Source organism: Zonotrichia leucophrys, chromosome 3 (genome assembly GCF_028769735.1).
Source record: "Zonotrichia leucophrys gambelii isolate GWCS_2022_RI chromosome 3, RI_Zleu_2.0, whole genome shotgun sequence".
NCBI classification, from domain to species: domain Eukaryota; kingdom Metazoa; phylum Chordata; class Aves; order Passeriformes; family Passerellidae; genus Zonotrichia; species Zonotrichia leucophrys.
In genome coordinates this window covers 19,625,042-19,648,455 of record NC_088172.1, presented here as the reverse complement: position 1 = coordinate 19,648,455, position 23,414 = coordinate 19,625,042, and the positions used below count along the sequence as shown (strand labels likewise).

The 23,414-nt window shown below is 41.9% G+C and overlaps 2 protein-coding genes across 5 annotated transcripts; both read right to left on the bottom strand.

Annotated features, from left to right (window-relative positions):
- Positions 1 to 314: 314 nt before the first annotated feature.
- LOC135445317 (glutathione S-transferase) lies at positions 315 to 11,058 on the bottom strand. Of its 3 annotated transcripts, none has more exons than XM_064707599.1 (7): positions 10,924 to 11,058; positions 6,842 to 6,948; positions 5,400 to 5,451; positions 5,034 to 5,166; positions 4,307 to 4,448; positions 1,370 to 1,501; positions 315 to 656 (listed from the first exon to the last, which is right to left on the bottom strand). In XM_064707599.1, the coding sequence occupies exons 2-7, from the start codon at positions 6,926 to 6,928 to the stop codon at positions 534 to 536; spliced, it is 669 nt and encodes a 222-aa protein (XP_064563669.1). In that variant the 5' UTR covers positions 6,929 to 6,948; positions 10,924 to 11,058; the 3' UTR covers positions 315 to 533. The 3 variants fall into 3 exon arrangements, with proteins under 3 accessions (XP_064563669.1, XP_064563670.1, XP_064563671.1); XM_064707600.1 differs by lacking the exon at positions 10,924 to 11,058 and adding an exon at positions 10,256 to 10,390; XM_064707601.1 differs by lacking the exon at positions 10,924 to 11,058 and adding an exon at positions 9,531 to 9,712.
- Positions 11,059 to 13,130: 2,072 nt separating this feature from the next.
- LOC135445315 (glutathione S-transferase-like) lies at positions 13,131 to 19,949 on the bottom strand. Of its 2 annotated transcripts, none has more exons than XM_064707595.1 (7): positions 19,819 to 19,949; positions 18,624 to 18,737; positions 17,966 to 18,017; positions 15,589 to 15,721; positions 14,583 to 14,724; positions 13,756 to 13,887; positions 13,131 to 13,440 (listed from the first exon to the last, which is right to left on the bottom strand). In XM_064707595.1, the coding sequence occupies exons 2-7, from the start codon at positions 18,708 to 18,710 to the stop codon at positions 13,321 to 13,323; spliced, it is 666 nt and encodes a 221-aa protein (XP_064563665.1). In that variant the 5' UTR covers positions 18,711 to 18,737; positions 19,819 to 19,949; the 3' UTR covers positions 13,131 to 13,320. The 2 variants fall into 2 exon arrangements, with proteins under 2 accessions (XP_064563665.1, XP_064563666.1); XM_064707596.1 differs by lacking the exon at positions 19,819 to 19,949 and adding an exon at positions 18,966 to 18,971.
- Between the last annotated feature and the right edge of the window lie 3,465 nt (positions 19,950 to 23,414).

The window sequence follows — 23,414 nt, the reverse complement described above, 5'->3', positions numbered from 1 at the left end:
GATTAGAAAAGTATTTTACTTCTGCCCATAAACTTAAAAGGATCATGAATTTTAATTTTGTTTTTAAAGTTTTTATTTCCTTAATTTTTAAGCTGTGAAATACAGCAGGCAGACAGTGAACTTTCTAGGAGACCTCCTGAAGAACCAACCCAGAAGATTCTAGGCCTGAATTTAAATGACTTCTCAGTTTTCACTGTGTGACTCTTCTGTCTGGCAGTTTATTAAAATGGGTTTGGGGATCATGTGGCATTTCTACAGTACTCCAACAACTGAACATTTTACCCTACCAGGCATGCACTATAATTGAACACACACCAAGTGTCAGCATATTTTATTTCATATAACTGCTTCATGAAATTCTTCCTTCTAAATGCAACAGGTCCAAATTAGCCTTTTACTCTAATTTAAAAGTGTATTCACAGTATATTGTTTCAACACTGGCCATATGATGCAAGTTACAGAGTACATCTATGAAATTTACTCTGACAAAGCAAGCTCTGGCAAGCTACTACAGCTGGGTTATTTTCATCAGATTAGATATTGAATATTTTCCTCACAACAGCAACAAACTTCTCATCTGTTGGTGGCTTCCGCTGGCTGCCAGGCTGTAAGAATTTTTTGATTGTTGGAATGTTGCTGATTCTTCCTTTAAAAGCCTGTAAGAAGCAACAGTAATGCCAGTGAGATTAAGGAAATGATAATTCCATCCTTTATAGTTTACAGATCAGGTGACTTGGATTTTTACTTGTCAGACATACTTATTAAAGAGTAAAAGGTATTAGCTTTTTCTGATCTGTAATGCTGATGCTATACCTTTGTTTCCCAGATGGGAATGGGAGAAATTAATATTAAAGAGTTGATTCATCTAGTAAAAATTGGAAGAAAAAACTCCACATAGCAATCCTGCAGATATATTTAAGGGAAAAAAAAAGAGGCAAAGACAGGAATATCTCAGTGCAAAGCACTGAGTCAAGATATAGGAAACTGAACTGCTCTTTGTATATGATTTTGTAAAAATATAACTTTGCTGGCAAAAAGTAAAAGACAGGAACTGCAGACACATCAGGCCACAGACTTTCCTTCTGGATATTGCTGCTGTGTTTGAAGACATGGAAGTAGCAGTTAAACGACCAAACTGGTAGCACTAGTGAGCGAATTCCTGCCAGCTGAGAACAACTAGGAAAAGCAGAACTGGAGAAAGGCAAGACCCCAGCAGCTCTGGGGCAAGGCAGTGCACTGAGTGCAGGTTTTTGTAGTCAGACCAGAGAAGTGTCAGTACAATGGCTCAAATGATGTAAACATCAATTATCTTCCAACAACAGTCAGTGAAATTTGTTACCTCCCATATTGACAGCAGATGATTACTAACCTGCAGCAGGGGGAATGCAGACAGTACATCAGGCTTACATTCTTCTGCCATTAAAATGGCTTCCAGCAGATGGATATCTGCCCAGCTTAATTTGTTGCCAACAAGATAATCCTGTCCATGATCTTTTAAGGCCTATAAAGTATGAACAAATAAACAAAAAAAGTTCACATGGGATGTAACTATTTTATCTAGGTATTTCATTGCAGACAGATTTCTGAAAAAACACAGCAGAGCAAAGCCATGCAAGAACCTCTGAAGTTAGAAAGTGATACATCTTCTTTAAACAAAAAATTAATTCAGAATTCATGTTTCAGTGTGTGCAGTCCCATCTCTCACTCTAAGCTACTGCACCAGGTAGCTGTATACCAAGTCCAGCACTACAAGAAAGACTTAATCACACAAAAGGAACAGGACTAAAGTAAATGGAAGAGGTAGTCAGGCCAGTTTACATGTAAACACACCTCTAATTTTTAAGAAAAAAGTTAAGTGAATTTCCAGATGTTTCAGCAAAATTTGAGTCTGCTGATTACAGTTTGAAATATGTCCAGAATGAAGGAAATATGTCCAGAAATATGTCCAGCCTTTATCTCGTAAGGAAGGACTCCTTTATGGCAAACTGCTGATGCAAGAATCACAGCCTGCCAAATCTAACAAGTGTAGCAGACAAGTTGAGATGAACATTGCAGCACAGCTTCAGAGCAGTCACCAGCTCTCCAGCCTGCCTTCGACATGAAGACTGTCACCCTCCCATCAGGAGCAAGAGAAGGCCATGTCTGTGCCTAAGTGACACCAAGGCCACTCCAAATTAACAAATGTGCAGTAAGACATCAGTCTGTGACCCTGGAAGCCCACTGCTTCTCCAGGCCCATCTGCCAGTTCTACCATAGAGGCAGTAATCATGGGCAGAGTCACAGCTGATCCCTTCACATCGTTACTTCCTACTCTGCTCTAACAAGGTCTAGCACAGCTTCTTTATCACACGGTGTGGAAACTCCAAACATAGCACCTGATTGCCTGCAGGGCTTTATATTGCCTTTTGCTGCTCCATCTGGCTGCTGAGTGTTTAAAGTGAACTCTCACAGCTAGGTATGTTTCCTGTCAGCTTCCAGAATGAATAACACATAGACTGCAAACCCTGATAAGCTGAATCAATAGACATCTTAAACAGCTGGTACAGAAAGAAAATGATTAACCATTTTAACAAAATTAACTAGGCTAAAATAATGGAAAAGTTCAGCTGTGTCTTTACATTAGCAAATAGGGGTTACTTCAAAGACTTTCCTACATGGAGCATACATGCTAAAACATATCACAACAGTAGTTTATGCCACCTAAGCACAGGCTTAGAGAATTTTGGTGCATTTTTATTGTTTAGTAACTTAAAATACATATCAGACTTTGAAAGATTTTGGTGTGTAATCAATATGTCTTAGCACAGCCCTCCATTGGTATGGGAGTGGATATATATGAACTCTGATTACAGAAGTCCTGGATTATCATTTACATTGTTATTTTACAGGGCAGCCTCTGTGGGTTTTGTTTGTGCAATTTAAGGCTCTAATAAAGTGGGACATGAAATTGCATCAAGTCCTGTAGTTTTTGAGTGGACTTCAGCTGCCTGGTAACAAAGGCTTCAAGCAGGAAACCCAGTTTTAGCTCTGAAACAGCACAGCTTTGTACTCTTGGCAGATTTCTGAGGAGACCACTATACCCTGAAAAAGCACTGGCACCAAAGGAAAAGTTACAAACAGAAACAAACTTGTGAGATGAGGATCACAGCTGGATCAATTCAAACAAGAAAATCTTAACACAAAAAAAAAAAATTAAAATATCCTTACAGAAGAAATAAAACAACAAAACAAACAGCAAGTTGGTGGAAAATGGCAGTTCAGTAACACCCAGGCAATGTTCCAGGGAGAAGAAAAGAACGATCCATCCCCTCCTGACCAACCCCCTCCCTAGCCAAGAAAGCCTCCTCATGTGCTCTAAGGGGATGGCAGGCACAGCAAAGCCTTCCCTCACAGCTCAGGCTCTTTGGTGCATGCTAGCCAGTAAATAATTGCTTTATGCTTTCTGTGCTACATGAATCTTGCTTGCAGAGCCTCTCTGTGCACACCTAAGGATGCCCAAGTAGCAATTCAGAGAATGAAAATCATAGTCTCTAAATAAAATACATTTAAGCAATTGATTTAAGGAAGATCACAGAATTAGATCCTTAGCTGTAAAGCACAAATATATTTTACTTTGAATAGCAGGAATAAAGGAGGCTGAGTGTGACACCCTATTGTTCTCTACGACACCCTGACAGGACATTGTAGTAGGGTGGGGGTCGGCCTCTTCTCCCAGGTAACCAGTGACAAGAGAAAATGGACTCAAGTTGCACCAGGAGAGGTTTAGATTAGATCTGAGGAAATTTTTGTTCATGCAAGGGTTGCAAAGCACTGGAACAGACTGCCAGGGAGCTGGTGGATTCACCAACTCTGAAAATGTTCAAGAAACATGTGGATGTGTCACAGGAGGACACAGTTTGATAGTGAATATGGTGGTGGTGCTGGGTTGACAATTACACTTAATGATCTTTAGATAGATCTTTTCAAACCTTAGCATTTCTGTAACACATTACACTTCCAGACAATAAGTACTAAAGGCTGGCACAAGGACTGAAATGGTGCAGTTAGGCAAAACACTGGGAGCCATCAGCCACTAAGCTAGGTTGGAAAAGAAAGACAGCAAAGCGACCCAGTACTGAAAGCACCTCAAAAATTATTTTGTGGCCTTCTTTTCACATTGCTGGATACTGGCTCCATCATACATTTCTAAAGTTCTACTGTCACTTGCCTTCTGGAAAGTATATGTGTGGGAATAGTGGGGGAGTGGGGTAGGAGGGGGAGCCCAGAACTCGCTGTCTTTGTGAACTGCTGGTCATTTATCACTTACCTTTTCATAAACAGGGAAGTACCTGGTTGTAGCTCGTTCAATGATTAAGGCAAGATTCTTTTCTTTTGTATCAGCTGGTTGAAAAGGGAGATACATGATCATTCCCATTAGGTCTGTAGTTCCCTCCACGTACATATCAATCCTGAAACAAACATTTTTGTTCAACATATATCACTCAAACTTTCCATTTTGATTCTTTTCCTGAAACACAACTCTGAAGTGATCACTGAGTAAAATGTTTATTAGAGAATAATAATAGTAATACACTGTAATGTAATACACTGGTTTCTTTTCTTGGGTCTTCCACTTTGAGAAAACTTCCAGTTTTTTTCAAAGCACAAATTGTAAAACAGGCTCACAGTATATGCAATAAGCAAAAAAAAAAGGCTGCAAGTAATGTATTTAAAGTGAAATTCATGCTGTTTTCCATTAATAATCTATTCATTTATGCTGTGGGAGAAAAGACTGCACATGCAAACCACTTTAGGGGAAAAAAAAATAGTTTTGAGGTCTAATCATGAGAGGATTCTGGCTAACAATTGCCAGTCCATAATAATCTCCACAGTTTCTGGAGGTGCCCTTCCATTCTCACAAAATAAACTCTCTACAGTAAGTGACAGTCTGCTAGGTATACTCACCTTTACTGCAGATACTTCACAGCAACATTCTTTCTGTAAATATTAACAAGCATGGAGGAGTGTTAGTAAGTGGCACACTGTTACCATACCAGGCTCTTTCCTTCAGGTCCTTCCCATAGAGGTTGTATTTTGCTGCAATGTAGCTGAGGATGGCTCTGGTCTGCACCATCTTCATCCCATCCATCTCCACCATGGGCACCTGCTCAAACAGCAGGACTCCATCTAGGGAAGAAAGAGGATCAAGCTACTCAGGCCACTGAAATGCTACACTGAAAATAAGGAATAGACCTGGTAAGAGAACAAGACATTTCTAATTCTCAGGGATGAAAGCATCCACAAGGAAGAAGTTCTTCTTTACAGGTCAGATCATATTGCAGGTCTTAAAAAAATACCTCCTGTTGTTCTTTTGTTCTGTGTGTGAGAATTTCTGTTTAGGGTACGGTTTACAGACTCACCATTGCGCAATTTTTCTAAGTCTTCTTTTGTCTCTATGAATTCTTCCTCAAACTGAAAAGCAACAATAGAAAACAATACTGTCACTCCAAAGGCAGTGGAGAAGTGGAAGGAAGGCTGGCAGCTAGAGCTCACCTCTCCACACTATTCTCCACACTTCTCTCATTGTGTTGACCCTGTGAGGAATCCATTCAGTGCCAGGAGCTGGGGGAGCAGCTGCAGTTCCAGCTGCTCATGGAGCCCTGGGAGCCCAAGGCAGGAGCTGGGAACTGCCTCTCTTTGCACAACACAGGGCATGGGGACGTGTGGCACTGGCCAGGTGAGCCCCAGCAGGAGCCCATGAGCCCAAAGCTTCACTTAGACTGTGAGAGTACAAAACACCAGCAGTTTCCTTTGTTCCAGGTCCCTCCCTGGAGGCATAATGTTACTCTGTTGCTGCACCACGATTAAATTATTTTAAGGACTGATGGAGAGGCTCCTGAATGGTCAGACAGAAAAGTTTCCTTAGCAGATCCCCTACTTCATCTCTGCTCCAGCAGAGACAATAACCCAAGACTTTGGTGTCCCCAGCCCCACAGGACTGTACAAAGCATTAAGCTCCAGAAAGAACTTCCTCGTTATAAAGACCACAGTGACCTACATGAACCATAAACTGATACCAAATAACGCAATTAAAAAGCAGTTGATGCCACATGAAATATTGAGAAAATTCTTGTAAATTATGCCTCTCTTACACAGCATTTATCTGCATCTTTAATCCACTGGACTTTTTTTTTAATAAGGACATTTGAATGAGGACAAGATCTTGGTTTCCTCAGCACTTGTGCTCTGCAAATTCTCTGTCAGCAATATTCTCAAGTGAGCACCATTTAAAAAAGCCTTTTATTTCCAACAGAGTATAAATAGTTTCAAAAAAACATATTCAAACAGAAACTTAATGTAGAAATTAAGATGTCACAGGATGGCCTTCACCTTATGTGAATCTAGATAGATCCCCTAACACTGCCTTTGGGGCAGATCTGCTGATTTATCCTACTCAGGTCCTGACCCAAAGAACAAAAGGTGCTTTCTTTGGAGAGAATGTTCATAAGTTTTCACGTGGCATGCTTGGTCTTTCAGTGGAGAAGACTCATGAGATACAGGGAAGTTATGAGCATTGGCAAAAAGTCACAGTTTTGTCTGTACCAACACTTTACAATCTCATCTTAAAGTATGTTTCAAAAATGACAGCCATCAATTCTCTTCATACGTTAAAATATCTTCACTGTGTAACTATGGCTCAAGGAATACATGAAATAAAACACAAGAGTGTATCACTCAATCTAAGCATTCTGCATCACAATTTGTCATGATGTGCATATCCCTAAGCACAGATGCAATTGGGAAACCCTTCCAGAGGATACCTATTTTAATCACAAGTCACTTTATAAAAAAAGGTACAAACCTCAACCCCAGCTGCTGCTAACAGCCATCGGATTGACTCCATCTTCCCCCTTCCCTTGGTGTAGTGCAGCTTGGGTTTCCCCGCCATGATTTCAGAGTTCTTGTTTCCTGATAAAATCAAGATGATAATCTTATGGAAGCATGCTTTAAATTATCATTTTGAATGTCTCACTCCAAACTATTAAATACAGTTGGATAAATGAGAAAGTAGAAGAACAATCAAGTCCTCCATACTTGTGTTTGATGCAACCAAGTTTCCTGTGAATGAATGGAATAAAAGAAAAACTACACAGTACCAGAATGTGCAGCCATTCAGCCACATCAAGACAATAAGCATCTCCTAAATAATATATTATTGTAGTTTGAACAGCTTACTGAGTTTTACAACCAAAGCAGAACTGTAGGGTACTCCTGAACTAGCACATTTTTAACCTTGCAGTGATGCAATCTCTTCAGTAGGTGTTGGTTTTGTCACATGTCATACCATACTTGAAAAATGTACTGTATCAAATGAATGGCTTCCAAAGAACACCAAACTAGTGTCACCAGCACTGTCTTCACCTCTCTCATATGACAATTCAGAGCCCTGAGCTCCTGTGCCTTTACAAATATGCCTTTAAAAGCAACATATATCACCAGGGCTTCTACATTCCTTATCCAGCTGCTACAGTCAAACTGTAACAGAGATTTATATTCTATCTGCCCTGAAAATTTAACTTTAAAATCAAAAACCAAATGGATGGAACTGACCTCTGTTGGCTAGATAAGGCCTGGGCAATGCCCCTGGCAGCAGGGGGCTCAAGTCAGCCCATCAGATGATGGTGCAGAGATGAAACACTTGGTCCTTTCAAATTTCCCTGCCATGTGCAGTCACATGTCACTGTATGACATGGGCAGCTGATGTGAGCTTGCCTGGTGCTGGAAACAAAGCTAACACTGTACTCTTATCCCTAATGGGTCACAGAAGAATGAAGCAAATTTCATAAGACAGAGGCACAGACTGACAGAATGCTTCATTGTTAAGCCAAAGGTTTATCTGTTCACAGGCAGGCTTTTATTTATGCTTGCATTGACTTCACAATACATAGCTGAGCCACAAAGTAAAAATGTTGGCCATAATCCCAAGGCATCAATAAAGAGGCACAGACAGCACAACAGTGCCAGGGTAGCCTGCATCCCTGGGCCACTCCACTGAAGTCCTTTGTGATGGGTGCTGTCCTCCACAGGCTCTGCAGCACACAGCCATCAGTCTGCCAGCAATGACTCACAGGAGAAAGAGGTGCCCCCATCCAAAATGCAGCTCTTCAAACCCACTGCTCAGCTTCCACCTAGCCCTGTGTCACAGTTTAGCAAGAGAGGAATTTTTTAAAATAATACAAAGCTTCCAATCACTAAAAACCTAGACACGACAAAAACCCTGAGAACTTCCTCTTTTCTCTTTCACAAGTTACCAACAAATCAAGTAACCATTTACAAGACCGAAGCAACACATTAACCCTTTCAATACTCCCTCAAATAAGGAAAAAACCCTCAAAATACAAACATACAAAAAACACCATAAAAACATCAAAGTCAGTAAAAAAATCAAATCCAGAGGAAAAACATAAAGAAATACCTTAATTTTAAAACTAAAATCCTCTTATAAACTATAGAGAAAAAACTCTTTTTCCTTATAACACCTAAAACTATAAAAAAATTTAAAAATCAAATTAATATAAAACAAAATCCTCCATATTAAAATAAACAAATATTAAAATAACAGTAATCCCATAAAAAGTTTTTTAAAAAGTAATCCTCAAGAAAAAAAGAAAAAAAAATCTGTTATTTTAAAAATAAAAATAATTTTTAAGATAAATAATAAAAACTTTTACCTTTTGGCAACTCATCTTTAAAACAATACCCCATAAATCAACACAACCCATAAACAAACTAAGAAAGCTTATAAAAAATAAGAACTTCACAATTACAAATTTCCCTGAACAACTACTGTTCGTTAACAAAACACAAGAAAACTGGGTTTTTTTCTTGCAGAAAAGTCTCCATAACATTAACAAAAAAGACTTCTCTCCCTAAGTAAACTAAAAAAAAAATTAAAATATTGAGCTATTTTTTAATTTTGTTTCTTGACATTATCAGTAAGAAAAAAATATTTTAAAATATATATTCTAAAAATTTTGTTCTAATTCTTATTACTCTTTCTTTTAGTTACTGTTAATAAACTTTTCTTTGTACTCTTTTAAAATTTTAAACCTACTTTACCTTTCTCCTAATCCCACCTCACAACAACAACAACAAAAAAACATTAATAATTAACCAACGCCAAACCCACCACACTCTTTAAAACATTAACCAAGAGAATCTCAAAGTTAATAAAATCTCAAATTAACAAACCAAAAGCACTACACAAAATTAGGATTTCTGCCCAGTTTCAAACTAAAACCACCACACGCTGGCAGTGTCTGTGTTCCTGGACACCTCAGTCCCTGTAGCAAAGCTGCCCTGATACAAAAGGATGTGCTTGTCAGTGGATTGTGTCTCGAGTGCAGCTGGCACCTGCTCCAGCACTGCTGGACGCCTGGCTGACACCTGAACAAGGCACTCAAAAAGGGACTTGGCACAGCTCCCTACCAGGCCCTACACACACAGGGCCAGGATCTGAACCTCATTTCTATTTCCCATGAATGACTTACACTGTAACAAGTAAGAGAGCTCCTGATCGTCTATACTTCAGAAACACCCTGATGCTCAGAAAGTAGGTGTTGGTCTCAGCTTCACCAGAGGGGAGAACTGCACTTAAACCCTCACAGACTGGACAAACACTCCAACCTGTAGCAGTGGGAGGTCCAGTGGGACCAAGGCTGAGAAACACACTGTAAGGACAGGCTAGCACAGGCAGAAACAGCAAACATCCTTGCCCTCTCCACAAAGCAGAGCTGGAGCTGATAAAATTCAGCCCACGCAGAGCCCTGATTGCCAGTCTCAGCTCAGTGCTCCACTGAAAACCGGGACCTATCCCCTGAAAAGCCAGCAATATCCTCCTACAAAAGCACTGCTAAAGGTCCGAATTTGGGGTACAGGCTGAACACTTACATAAGGCTGCAAGCTATTCTGGTGACCCTTTTATGGCTCTGCAGTGAATATCTCTTTGTAAAATACTGAGCAGTGATAAAAGAGTCACAAAATTGGTAAACTGTCTTTCTTGAATAGCAAGAATGGACCTGAAAATTAATCACAAACTTTCTTGATGTTTTAGCACACCAGACTTTCCTTGGACCTTAGCCACGCAGGTGTCAGAGAGGCAGCAACTGCTGTGATCGCTGTATTAAAAACACCCCACATTGTTTTGTCCAAAACAATTCAGGCACCAGCCTTTCAGCGAGGAACAAGTAAATGAATTTAGCAGCAAGCTCATAACCTGATCCAAGATCTTAAACTTTCTTCCTAGCCGGATATGGGCCTCGGAGCAGTTCTCTGCAGCGCTTTGTGGCTCGACCCCGTCCCGCAGGGGCAGCTCCACACAGCGCAGCGTTGCATCGCTCCGGACCACCTTAACCCTGCGGCGGCTCCCCAGCGGGCGGCTTCCGCCTGGGCGCGGGCCAAGTCCGGCTTCGAAAAGCTTCCTTCTCCAGCCGGAGCCAGGAGGAGCGTCCGGACGAGGGGAAAGGCAAAGTACTCCCAGAGACTGCAAAACTTGCACTCCAAAGAGCAGTTTCTCTTCAGCTTCCCCGCTGATCGTACCCAGTGCCAAACACAAATAAACCCCCTCTGTGCCCACCCTCCCGCCCGTCCCGATCCCTGCTGCAGGAGACAAGCTGGGGAATAACCCCTGGACGAACTCCCTGGAGCAGCACGGCAGGACGGGCCAGCCGGTGTGTCATGCACCTCGCCCTTTGCCCTCCGGGCAGGAGCACTGACCCGGCCTGAACCGGGCAGGAGCGCTGACCCGGCCAGAACCGGGCAGGAGCGCTGACCCGGCCAGAACCAGGCAGGAGCGCTGACCCGGCCGGCCCCGGGCAGGAGCGCTGACCCGGCCAGCACCACTCGCTCCACCGGGCTGGCGCCCCCCGCCCGCCGCCGCAGTACCGTGTGCCCGAGCCGCTCCGCCGCCACAGCACCGACACGGCACCGAAACAAACAGCGCCCGGTCCCCACACACGATCCTCCCGTCCCGTCAGGCGGCCGCTCCTCCCCTCGGCTGCCGCCGTACCCAGCGCCCGCCCCGCCGGGCGCATCATCGTCCCCCAGCGCTGCAGCTCAGGGAAAAGCCCCCCCAGCCTTGTCCCTGCAGTCTTGCCGAGTTTCTGTTGCAAAATGTGGAATGTGTAAACATTTTCTTGACGAGGGATGTGCTTTGATGTTTGATCTTTGTATACCTTCAAGCCTAATCAACAAGAAAGAAGTTCTAATCTGTGAAACAGAGAGCAGCTACCTAACAAGGTCTAAGTGAAGTCCGCCTGTGGGAAAGAGAAATTACTTGTCATGAGAATCCCTTGTTAAGAGTTGAACATGTTTTAATGATCTCAAACCTAGGGGGAGTTTAACAAGGCTTGGAAAGAACAATGTACCTCTGATAGTGGATACATAAAATACAGAATTTATGGGCCACAAGGGCATTTGTCAGAACTCCCAAGATAAGGAAGAAACTAAAAAAGCCCACTCAGCAACTGTGCTGAGATCAGCTCTGAACGGGTATAAGACAATTCTGGCAGGGAGAGATTCCCACACTGCTGACTCACAGCCCACCAACTCAAGAAACCCAACTCAAAAGAAGACAGAAGACGCAGTGAGCATGAGAAGACGGAGATGCATTAACCAGTAGAACAGAGAGTATTGATTATTAAGAGAACCAGACAATTTGTAGTCAATTAACATTAATGCCTTTGCTTGCTAAAATGAATAAATAGTAAAAACTTGTTATTGATTTTTAGAATACCACCAAGCAACCAGGCTTGCACAACTCTGAAATTAATAGTCAATGTCTCATTTAAGTGTGTAATTATTGGTTCATTGCACACTGGGTAACAAACCTAAATGTTCTGGACAACATTTCCACTGGGCTGGCTCCGAGGCAGCTGCACATCAGGGACATGGCTGGGACACCGTGAGCAGGGGACAGGCTCGGAGGCCCCCGAGGCAGCAGCGATTGTGTGACTTGTGGGAAGCTGGGGCTGCAGCCCTGTGCAAGGCGTGCAAGCACTCCTTGTGCCAGGGGCTCTGAGCAGCCAAAAACTGGGATATCTGTGAGGGATCCTGACACTACATGGCCATGCCAGGAGCTCATCCTCAGAGAAGGCCTCATGGCGTGGAGTCAGTGCCCGCAGCCCAAGTTTCTGGTGGCACTCAGCAGCTGCCAGTGTTGTCTAAATGCTTCAGTGAGGCAGGAGAGAAACAGCTCCTGCAACAACCCTCTGTAATACATGCTTTGCTGCTGAAAAATATTAGTTTATTTCCTTTCTTGATTAAAAAAACTGGTTCCAGCAGCATGACATTTCCTATGAAGAAACTGTTGGCTTTAGCAAGAGCTACAGAGCCCTGATTTTGCCCAGCTGAAAACTGACAGTGCTCTAGTTGTAGCTGGATTTAGGGCACTGACTCTTTCATTTACAAACTTGGTTTATTTGGTGTTTAAGTAGTATCACAGAATCATAGAATGGTTTGGGGTAGAAGGGACCTTAAAGATCATCTAGTTCCAGCCCTCCTGCCATGGACAGGAATAAATTTCACTACATAAATGCACATATTTATCAAAGTTCAACAGTCTTTTAAACCTCAATAATGGAGTTGGATTTAGTGATTAAAATTAACAACTCCAGTGCAACTTGCATTAAACTTGGTTTAATATACAGTGACATAAGTCAATATGGATTACTGCATTCCAGGATCTCACTAAGACCTGACACCATCCTGAATCCTTCCTTAACAAGTTTTAAACTGGTGACCACCATTTGTTTCTCAGAGTCTCCAAAGTTGCTGCAATAGATCTTCTGATAAAGGAAACATGGGTGAAGCTGCATTACAAGACTTCAAGTAACTAGTGGCAAAGCAGAGATGCAGTAGGAGCTCTGGTCCAAGGATATTCCAAGTTAAGCTCAGAGGAAAGAAGAATCCAAACTTTCAGCCTCAGCTAGCCAGAACATGCAGGCTTTTCCTGGCATTTCCCATAAAAAAAACCACCATGACCTACTGTTAATCTCTCCTATTTTTCCAACAATACTTGGGAATGCCAGAAAAACACAACCAGACAGATCTTAGGCATAGAAGTAGCAGCAAGAAATCAATGAACAGCAAGGTTTTGAGTACCAATAGTAAGAATTTATTTCAGGTATTCTCTTTAGTTATTTAAAGCATTCTGTGTTGTCCAATATACCCCATATTTAGTGAACTATTGCCGTTCCTGGTAGGATCAAAACTTGGTTTTCAGTGTTTTCATTATTTTCCCAATGTCAGCAGCACAATGGAATAGTTTCTACAGCTTTACACTCAGTAGAAAATTTTCATTACTTTTGGTAACTCTTCGTCAGTTATTAGCGGTTTCCTCTGGCTGCCAGGCTGCAGGAATTTCTTTATTGTGGGGATATTGCTTATTCTTGCTTTGAAACTCTACAAAACAAAATCAAAACAGCACAGTGCTTAAGAATCATTGCAGCTGTCAGACATTTCAATGTTATCTGTGCCCTGAAAGACACATTACAGCTTGATGCTGCAGAAGAAACTTTATGCTTCCCCCTTTTTTGTTTTCGGGATTATAACAGGATACCACAAATACAAAAATGAGTAGCCAAGGCCAGCTACAGTATGTGGGACATTTTACTATTTTTCAAGTCACTTCTGACTCTCTCACTCCCACATGTTTTTCAGCCACTAAATCAGCGGTCCTTTCCTTTCATTCTATATTCAAATTGCCCATTCATTTACCTGCAAGAGAGGAAATTTGGCAAGTATATCAGGTTTGTACTCCTCTGCCATCAAAATGATTTCAAGCAATTGAACATCTGCCCTGCTCAGCTGGTTGCCAACCAGAAAGCCTTTTCCATGGCCTTTCAAAACCTAAAAACAGAGAACAGAAGCAGATCATGTCTCTTCCCTGTTAATAAAATATAAAATAACATATAAATAAATAAAATATAACTTTTTCTGTTCTTCTCTCATAAAAAATATATCTTCAAAGCAGGGTCACACATTGCACAGAGTTGTCAGTGAAAGAAGGAAATGCAGTTCAAACACCTGCAGTACAAACAATGATCTGAAGGCACTGCCATCCCAGGCATCATCAATCAGCTCTTTCCCTTCTACATTCCTGTCTGGCAGCTCAGTTGGGCTCATCTTGCCTTGCCTGCTGTAGCTGCACTGAAGGCTCAGCTGTATGAGATACAGGAGGAACTGCAATGCTTTTACACAGTATATGTATGGTACAGGGCCATTTGCACTTCAGGAGGAGACTTGATGTCAAAGCTGGAGCTGTTGTGTCTTTTGTCTGAAACAACACACACACTGAAACATGGACATTTGGGGAGCTCTGTGTGTGCTGGGTTTTTGCAGCTGTACATCTCTCCCAGATTTGAAGTGCCTTCTGTCCCATCTGTAGTGTCCTCTCTCCACCTTAATCCCAGCACCACTAAAAACCAGAGCATTGATTTTCCGGAGTAGCTTCTCTTCTGTTTTCCACCATTAAACTAGTGTGCTTCCACGATGGAGGTTCAAGGTAACAGCATCAATTGAGCTACAAGCTCTTTGCCACAAACCTTCTCAAAGGCTGGGAAGTATCTGTTTTCAGTCTTGTCCATCATATTTGCAAAATGTTCCTTCCTTTGGTCTAGTGGTAGGTAGCCATATTTCATGAGTAACTCATTCAGATCAAACATTCCTTCCACGTACATATCAATTCTGAAAGGAAGAGATCCATTTGGTCAGGTCACACAGTAGGTCTGAACAGCACAATAATCCCAGGCACAAGCTCACCAAGATGCTGGGAAATCCCTGCCCCTTCTATCCCACACACACACACATACCCTGGCAAAGTTCCCCCTGGAATGCAGTTGCACTGGGGCCAGGCAGGGAGGGAGCTTGGGCCAAAGGCAAATGCAAAATTCCTAGGGAAACCTAAAGACTGTAGGACTCCCACTTCTTACTGGGACTGACTCCTGTCTGGAATATGGGTTTGTGAACCTGATTACAAAACTGTCATGTGTACCATGAAGACTCGTGTCAAAAATCCAATAAGACAGCCTAAGTTTTACAGCAGGTCCACACCATTTCTAACAAATATTGTGACACATGTGTTTACCAGGGCTTATTAAGTTCAAGCATTCAGAAATACCTCAGGTGAAAACATGAGCCCCAGGAGTCCTCTCCTTTAATAACCTGTAATTAAATCTCTACTCATTCCTGGTTATTAGAGAGAGAAGGGTTTTTCTTCCCTTAAAAGACATTGCCCTGAGTGTGAGCAGGGTAAAATGATGCTGCTGACAACTGCAGGAGAAAATGAAATGCAGCCTCAGTGGGACAGTCTGCCCCCCCAACTGCTTTCTTCTGATAAGTGCATGGACCTCTGACTGATGATTCCTGGGCTCGCTTGCCCTATGGAATCCAGCTGGCTCTCTCTGCTGTAGACATCAGCTGCAGTCACAGTGGTCTCGTGCACTGCTGCCCTCTCCCACTGAATCGAGCTGGGAGCTGGATACCCTTGTGTTTCCCTGAGCTACAGGGTGAGCTGGGGTCTAACAAGCAAAGGTGGTACTGTTACAGTACAGGGCTCTCTCCTTCATGTCCTTCCCGTAGAGGTTGTACTTGGTTGATATGTAGTTGGCAATGGCTCTGGTCTGCACCAGCTTCATCCCATCGATCTCTACCATTGGCACTTGCTGAAAGAGCAGGGATCCATCTAGGCCAAACAGAAAAACACAAGGAGAAGTTCAGTTCCTCAGTGAGAACCACCCACATGTGTTAGGCAAAGAGACCACACGTATTAATTTTTATTTGCAATCTGAATCAATCTGGCTGGATAAAAAATCCCAAGATCATCAAATCCAATTGTAAAACCAGCAATTCCTAATTCCACCACTAAACACTCTCCCCAAGTGCACATGTACACGCAGAGACTCAACCACTTCCTTGGTCAGCCTGTTCCAATGCTTGACAACACTTTTGGTAGCAACCTTCCTCATTCTTACAGGAAGGTGGGGACAATGCTCACCATGCAGCAGTGACATTAAGTTAATAACTTAATAGTATAGAAATGAAGTGGTGGGAATTTGAGATTGAGGAAACAGCGAAAGGCATAACTGGCAGCTGTCACACATTGAAAATACATGCACTGCATAGACCTAACACAGGTGATTTTCAAGGAGGTTCACAGAGATGAGGAGGACAGAAAGATCTAGTCCAGCCAGTTTCTGTCATGTTCTGCTAAATACATCTGCACTTTCTAAGTACTGGCCAACATATAATGTGAATACTAATGAGTATATAAATAATAGTGAATAGAAAAGCAGAAAAGATCTTTGTGACAATGTTATTGACTTTACAAATGGCAGCTCATCTGTCTAGGCATGAAGTGGCAAGAATGAGAGACTTCCATGAGATTCCTGCAAGACCCAAATATCACTTGGAGTGAGGCTGGAGCCATGCAACGCTTTTGCTAGCATGCAGAAGTCTTATCTTAGCCTGAAAGATGTAAAAATTCTTCTCCAGAAAGAGAGGTATCAGACCAGAAAGTCTGCAAGTGTTTTTGCTTGATAGAATCATATTTCTTGACTCAGATGACTGATCAGATATGTCTTTCTTTGTAAGGGTGCATTTAGCATTCTGCTTGTGTCCCAAAATACTTTTTGAAAGGCAGCCTTTCCTATATAGGGACCAAGTGATTATTCCTACAGGACAGCAGGACTGCAAATGCTAACCCAAGCTCAGGTTGCTTTTCACAGGCCAGGTGAAGAGCACAGACATGCAATTTGGTTTGGAAAAGACATGATTATCATGACCAGGAAGACAGAAACTGAAGCCAGCATGGAGGGTTGTTGCCTTGGGAGGCAGGAATGCAGCAGAAGAACAGGTAAACTCGGAAATCTGGAACTCTGTTTTCATAGGGATCATAAAACCACAACTTTGAAGGCAACCTAAGATGCCAATGACTTTCAAGATGATCTGAAGACAAAGGTCTCCATGGCCATAGGATGGAAAGCAGTGGTCACAAAGTGAAGCAAAGGAGTGAGACCTCGTGGGAGACGACCCCTGGGTGCCAACTGTAGGGGCTGATCTCTGGGGCCGTTCAGTGCCATCCGGCTGCTCTGGACCCCTGCCCATCCCAGCCTTTACAAGGACAAAAGGAAAAGACTCGAGGCTCTCTTCTCCTCAGGACCAGAGCCCTACTTTATTCCTTGATACCTGTCACCGGGAAATCCAGGCAACATCCCTGGGGAAAAAGAGGAGAAATCCTTGATGGCGGGAGATTTTAAACTGTGCAAAGGAGGATGGAGGTAAAGAACCACAGAGAATGGGATTCAAGTGGGGAGGGGGAGAGGAGAGGAGGAGACCAGGGAGAAACCACTGCTACAGGGGCCTAGGGGACAAAGGGGAGAAGGAGACAGACCATGTGATCAGTGCAATTTACCAGACACCCAGTGAAAAACAACAACTAAATGAACTATTTAGTGCAACACAACAAAGGAGAGTCAACCATCTGAACTTCAAGAAAGGCTCTTGGACTGTATGGGTTGTCCAGAGAAGCTGTACATTCTCCATCCTTGGAGATACTCAAAGTACAAGATACTTCTCCATCCTTGGAGATACTCAAAACACAGCTGGGCATGGTCCTGGGTAACTGGCTGGAGGGGCCTTGCTTGAACGGGGGAGGTGGAGTAGATAATCTTGAGAGGTCCCTTCTGACCTCAGCCCTCCTGGGATTCAGTGGAGGTTGAAGCAACTGGGTGGATGATATCACCTAACACTGCAGTGTGCAACTCTGAGAGCTCATGTACAATCCAGTCTATGCCATTTTCTTTTAAGGCACTAAGACTTCAAAATTCTTAGGTGATCTCAGACAAGCAATTCTAATTTTTATTTTTATTCTGATTATTTTTATGATTATTATTGCTGCTGTTGTTATCTAAAAGTGAAGGAAACTTACCATTCTGTAACTTTGTCAGATCCTCCTTTTTTTCCAGGTAAGATTCTTCAAACTGCAGGAAGGAGAAAAGTTCTATTGTTATTCCATGATTTAGCCTCTCCTCCTTTAGGTAAAAAAGGCCTAAAGTGATACGTTTTGGGCAATTTTATATTTCTAAACCATAAATCATATTTGAAATCTTTCAGGCACATTGGCCATCACTGTGAAACCAACCCTTGTATTTGAAACACACAGATTCCCATACACCATCTCGGGCCTAATATCAGAATCTGTCAGAGGAAAAAAAAACAACAAAACCTGTAGTATTGGACATTGGACATTGGAATTTAACTAAAGGTACTCAGAATTGCAGGTGCTTGACCTCTGTGATTAATCAGAAAATTAAGAAGCCAGGTTCTGCTGCTGGGGTTCTAAATTTCTTCTCTCTCTAGCTACAGGGGAGGAGCATTTGTGGTGCTACCTGCAGGCTTTGCACACGATACATGCAAGTGAGACAGGAACTTGCCCCCTGCTTAGGGCAAGCTCGTGGTCCCTGTTGGCCTGCTCAGCAATGCACTGAAGGCACAGCTTGAAACTGCTGCTCAGTCACACTTTTCAGAAGGAACAGCAGAAGCACATATTTGTCACAGGATCGCAGTACAAAAGACCAGAAGCAAACCTCAACCCCAGCTGCTGCCAGAAGCCACCGAATTGGTTCCATGCGACCACGTCCATTGAAGTAGTGCAGCTTGGGTTTTCCAGACATGTTTCCACCTGCCTGATTCCTTGGTATCTGCAATGAAGAAAGCAGGGTTGCGCAATAAACATTCACAATCCTGGATTCAACTCTCTAATTTGCTTTCAAAGTTGTTTTTTTTTAAACCAATGATTTATCGTCCAAGACTTGAATTAATCAACAGTGGATATAAAAGTTAGAATGTATTGAGAGACTGCCGCGTATCATTCTGCCCTCAAATATTACTTACCCATGCAGAATGTTTAATCAAAACTTTGTACTTACAGCAATATGCCCAGAGAGAAAACTAGTCAATCAAAACAGTTTCATTCAAAGTGTTCTGTTCTGATCAGAAAGCTGCATGTGCTATTTGTGTTTTTTTGCATTATCTCAGAACACAGCTACTGTTTAATCAGATACATGCTATAATCTCAGCAACTGCTCTGCTTTCTCCAGCAGCCATTATGCTCCATTATAACCAGCCAGGAAGGAATCCTTTCCATCAGTCAGTCCCTTTTACAACACTCCATTCTTCTGAAATGTCTTTACACAAACCTCTAAAAAATGGAAATTAATTTTGCCTCTGGTAACATCAGATTTGCCTTTACCACAGGCACAGCCTCAGGGCAATGCTTGCTTGGTCCAGTTCCAGCTCTGCTGGAATTTTGAGCAACAACAGCTTCTAGGCAGACACTTAAAGCAACAACAGTTTCTAGGCAGACCGTCACCCACCCCACTCAGAACCATGTGTGCACATCAGCCACAAACACACGCAAACAGTGCCCAGCCTGTACCAGCCTCACAGCTCTTGACACCCTGTCAGCAACAAAGCTGAAGCTTTAACAGCAGCAACAGGAAAACGGCCAAACCACCACCATATTCCCCTTGTAAATAACATGTCAGCTTCTCGACAGTAGGAAGGAGGAGGTGAGAGAAAACACTCCCCACTTGTTGTATCTGCACTTCTAATTCTAATTCTCTGCAACTCAAAAGCAGGTGATTGAGAATTAACATTTGGTACACATAACCATGTTAGTAAAGAAAGTACATACACACACACAACATATAAAACCCATTCAATGACTTAGATTCACATACAACAACTCTCTGTATGTCTAAAATAAAAGACCCCACTTACCTTGTGCACAGTGGAACTCACTCTAAGCCCTCAGCCGTTCTGCCTTGAGATTATATAACTATAGCCCCTCCCACACCAAGTATTGCTAACAATTCTCTGCAAATGAGGAATCTCTTTCTCTTAAGCAAACTAAAGCAATTCTCTCTGTTTAGTTACTTTTCATCTACAGAGATAACAAATTCATGACTAATGATGACAATGCAGAAATGTAAGATACATGAGAGATCATGGTCATTGGAAATATCTGTCCTGGCACAGATGGTTATATGCCTCCTCTTTGCTAGTTTAAAATAATTATAATGGGTGAAAAGCTCAGTTGAAAAGAATGCTGCAATGCCAATCACACTTTTATTCTAATGGTTTTTGTTTTTTTACCTTTTACACCTTGCCGCTTTACATAAATCACATCAACTAATTCTGATCAAATCTCACACAAGTTTCTATGCCTTGCTAAGTGTATATTCCTTTAGGACACTTCTGCTCAATTTCATCAAAGGACATTGGGGTCAGATTTTACATTTTTTTCGTCAAAAACGTTTCTCTGAATTCGACTCAGTGTAAATACACACCAAAGAGAAGTGTGAGAGACAATGAATGGAGTGTGGTATCAGAAGTCAAACGGCCCTCTGCACTCCTGACTGTTTTCTTTTGCCAACTGTATTGATTTCAAAATGGCAATACAGAGTAATCCTCCATGCACCATCCTGCCTATCTAATCTACGTGGTTAATATTGAGGTAGCCAGTACCTGCAGTCAAGGTCAACATAGACATGCAAAATTTGGCTGAATTACCCTGAACATAGCAGTGAGCAGGAATATTCTTCTCAAATTACACAGGGAGGTTGTATAAATTGCAGAGTGTCACACAAAAGAATTGGTTGTTACAGCAGGAGGGGCGTTCTCCCTCAGGTCCTTCCTGGGCACTAGCTGCAAGTCTGAACGCTTCAGTGAGGCAGGAGAGAAACAGCTCCTGCAACAACCCTCTGTAATACATGCTTTGCTGCTGAAAAATATTAGTTTATTTCCTTTCTTGATTAAAAAAACTGGTTCCAGCAGCATGACATTTCCTATGAAGAAACTGTTGGCTTTACCAAGACCTAAAGAGCCCTGAGATTGCCCAGCTGAAAACTGACAGTGCTCTAGCTGTAGCTGGATTTAGGGCACTGACTCTTTCATTTACAAACTTGGTTTATTTGGTGTTTAAGTAGTATCACAGAATCATAGAATGGTTTGGGGTAGAAGGGACCTTAAAGATCATCTAGCCCTCCTGCCCTGGGCAGGAACAGATTTCACTACATAAATGCACATATTTATCAAAGTTCAACAGTCTTGTTAACCTTAGTAGTGATATTTTGCGCAGAAAAGAAAAAGTACCCCTCAACTTTGTGAAAGTTGTAAAGCCGGTATATATAAAAATGTACATTTCACCTAAATCAAAATGGATTTCTATCCTGGAAAATTTTCATTTTGCCTCATTCCCCCCTTTCCTAAAAGGAGGAAGTAAATTCTGTTACTTCGTACAAATTCCTTTGACAACAAGTGTACTTTAGTGTTGAACATTTGTTAATGGATAATCTTAAACTTATTCTAACTAATATTAACAAAACTACAGTAGGATGACACAACTTATTAGAGATTCCATTTGAAGTTGGTGACAACCCAAAGACCACATCCCACCAGTGATGATCTGCATTTTGTTTTATTCTTGGCAGAATTCTAGTTATTTAATTTCTATCATGTTGGACAGTAATTAAGGTTTTCTTTCCACTTTCTTGGATTTCCTTCAAGATCTCTAGTAGGTCTTGGTGCTTAATTAATTGTTTTACTAATGTAAGGTCCCTCCCAATAGGGGTAGGTGATAGTCCATGATACAATGTATAACTGGTTTTAATCATCTGGTCACTGGGATGTCACTGGGGCCAAGTACGAAAAATCACACCCTATAATCTTAACAAAATTACAAATATAGAAATTAGAATGATTTCTACTAGACAAAATAACACCATTGCTATCAATTTTTACAGCAGCACAGGTAGTTCTCAGGCACACACACTCTTTTCCAGTATATATGAGCACAATTTTCTGGTCAGTGACTGGATGAACTTCGAAGTGGCAAATACTCTGTTCAGTGTCTAAACACACATTCTGGGCATTAATAGTATTGTTTTCACAAATGAATCTCATAGTTTCTCTAGTAATGCAGGATTCCAAATTTACTGCCTGCCACTTTTTATTCATCTTTCGTGCCCACATTCTATGTTCTGAAGGGTACTGTTTTTTTCATGGTTTAATCCTAATGCAATGATGGGATGGATAACATAAACAATGGTATTACGTATGGTAAGCACAAAGGCAGTGGTGACATTAGAAGCAGGATCATAGGTGAAATTTACCATAGTCCACCAGGATTTAAACTTCTTTTCAAGATCAATCACATTATCCCAGACAACTTTCTGAATTTCAGCTGGAAAATTTCCTTCATTTCCTCTCCGTATGATCAGAGCTGCTGGTGCTTGCATCTATAACTGTGCTTGTATACAGCTGAAAGCTAAAGACACATTGTCTTGAACTGTACCAAGTGCTTCTACTATTAACTTGTGGTCTTGGTCCCCGGCCTTTTCATACTTCCTTACTTTGGCAGTACTTTGAAATCTGCCACTGGCTAGTTCCTAATGCCAATAGAGATTACTATAAAGGCCGCTTCAATTTTGTTAGGCCACCTGCTGCAGTGGCCAGCTTATTCATCAGTATTTCTGAATCAATTCCATTTAAAACTCCTAATCCTGTCCCTAATATCCCAGTTAGATCCTTTCTTATTCTGTTCCTGGGATATACTTGTCTTTGTAACCACGTTGTCCAGCCCTCAAAGGATGTTTTTAGGAAGGAGGAGCAGGGTGGTTGGATTTTTGAGATATTCATTTGCATTAGCAACTCAACAGTTTGAGAGACCATTCTGGATTGAATAATAGTTGTGTTCACCCACATTCCTCACTACGTAGGGGGCTATTTCATACACTTCAGGTTCAACTTTGGGTTGAGTCTGAACTATTTGAGTCCTAGTATGGGTTGTATAAGGTCCTGCTGTTGTAAAAAGCGCAGTGTCTACTTTGAATTTAAATGCAAGTCCGATAGCATCCTGAGCCCAAAGGCAAGTCACTTCTACAGGCTGTATTAAGGTGAAATTACACCATCAGTCTGATTCACTTAGGCTATCACAAACTTCCTGGTGTTTGTATACACCAGGAGAGATTACGACACTCATTTCATCTGGTCTCTCATACGTCATCCCATTTATAATCCGGCACCCTACCTTGATTTCTTCTCCTCTGATCCCTTGAAGTGTCCAGTTTCTGTTCCTGCCATTCCTGCTCCTCGTATACCTGATCTCCATGAATTACTACAGTGGACAGGTTTAAATCTTTTATCTCAGAAGGTTCTCCATGGATCCAGTATACAGATTAAACGCCTGGGACCAAGGCCATTCAGCATTTCTTTGGATAGAGGTACTCTCTAGTTCTAAAACTTCAGTTATAATTACGTACAAAACAATTCTGTAAGCCAAAGTATGAACTACCCCCAACTGCAATATACTCACT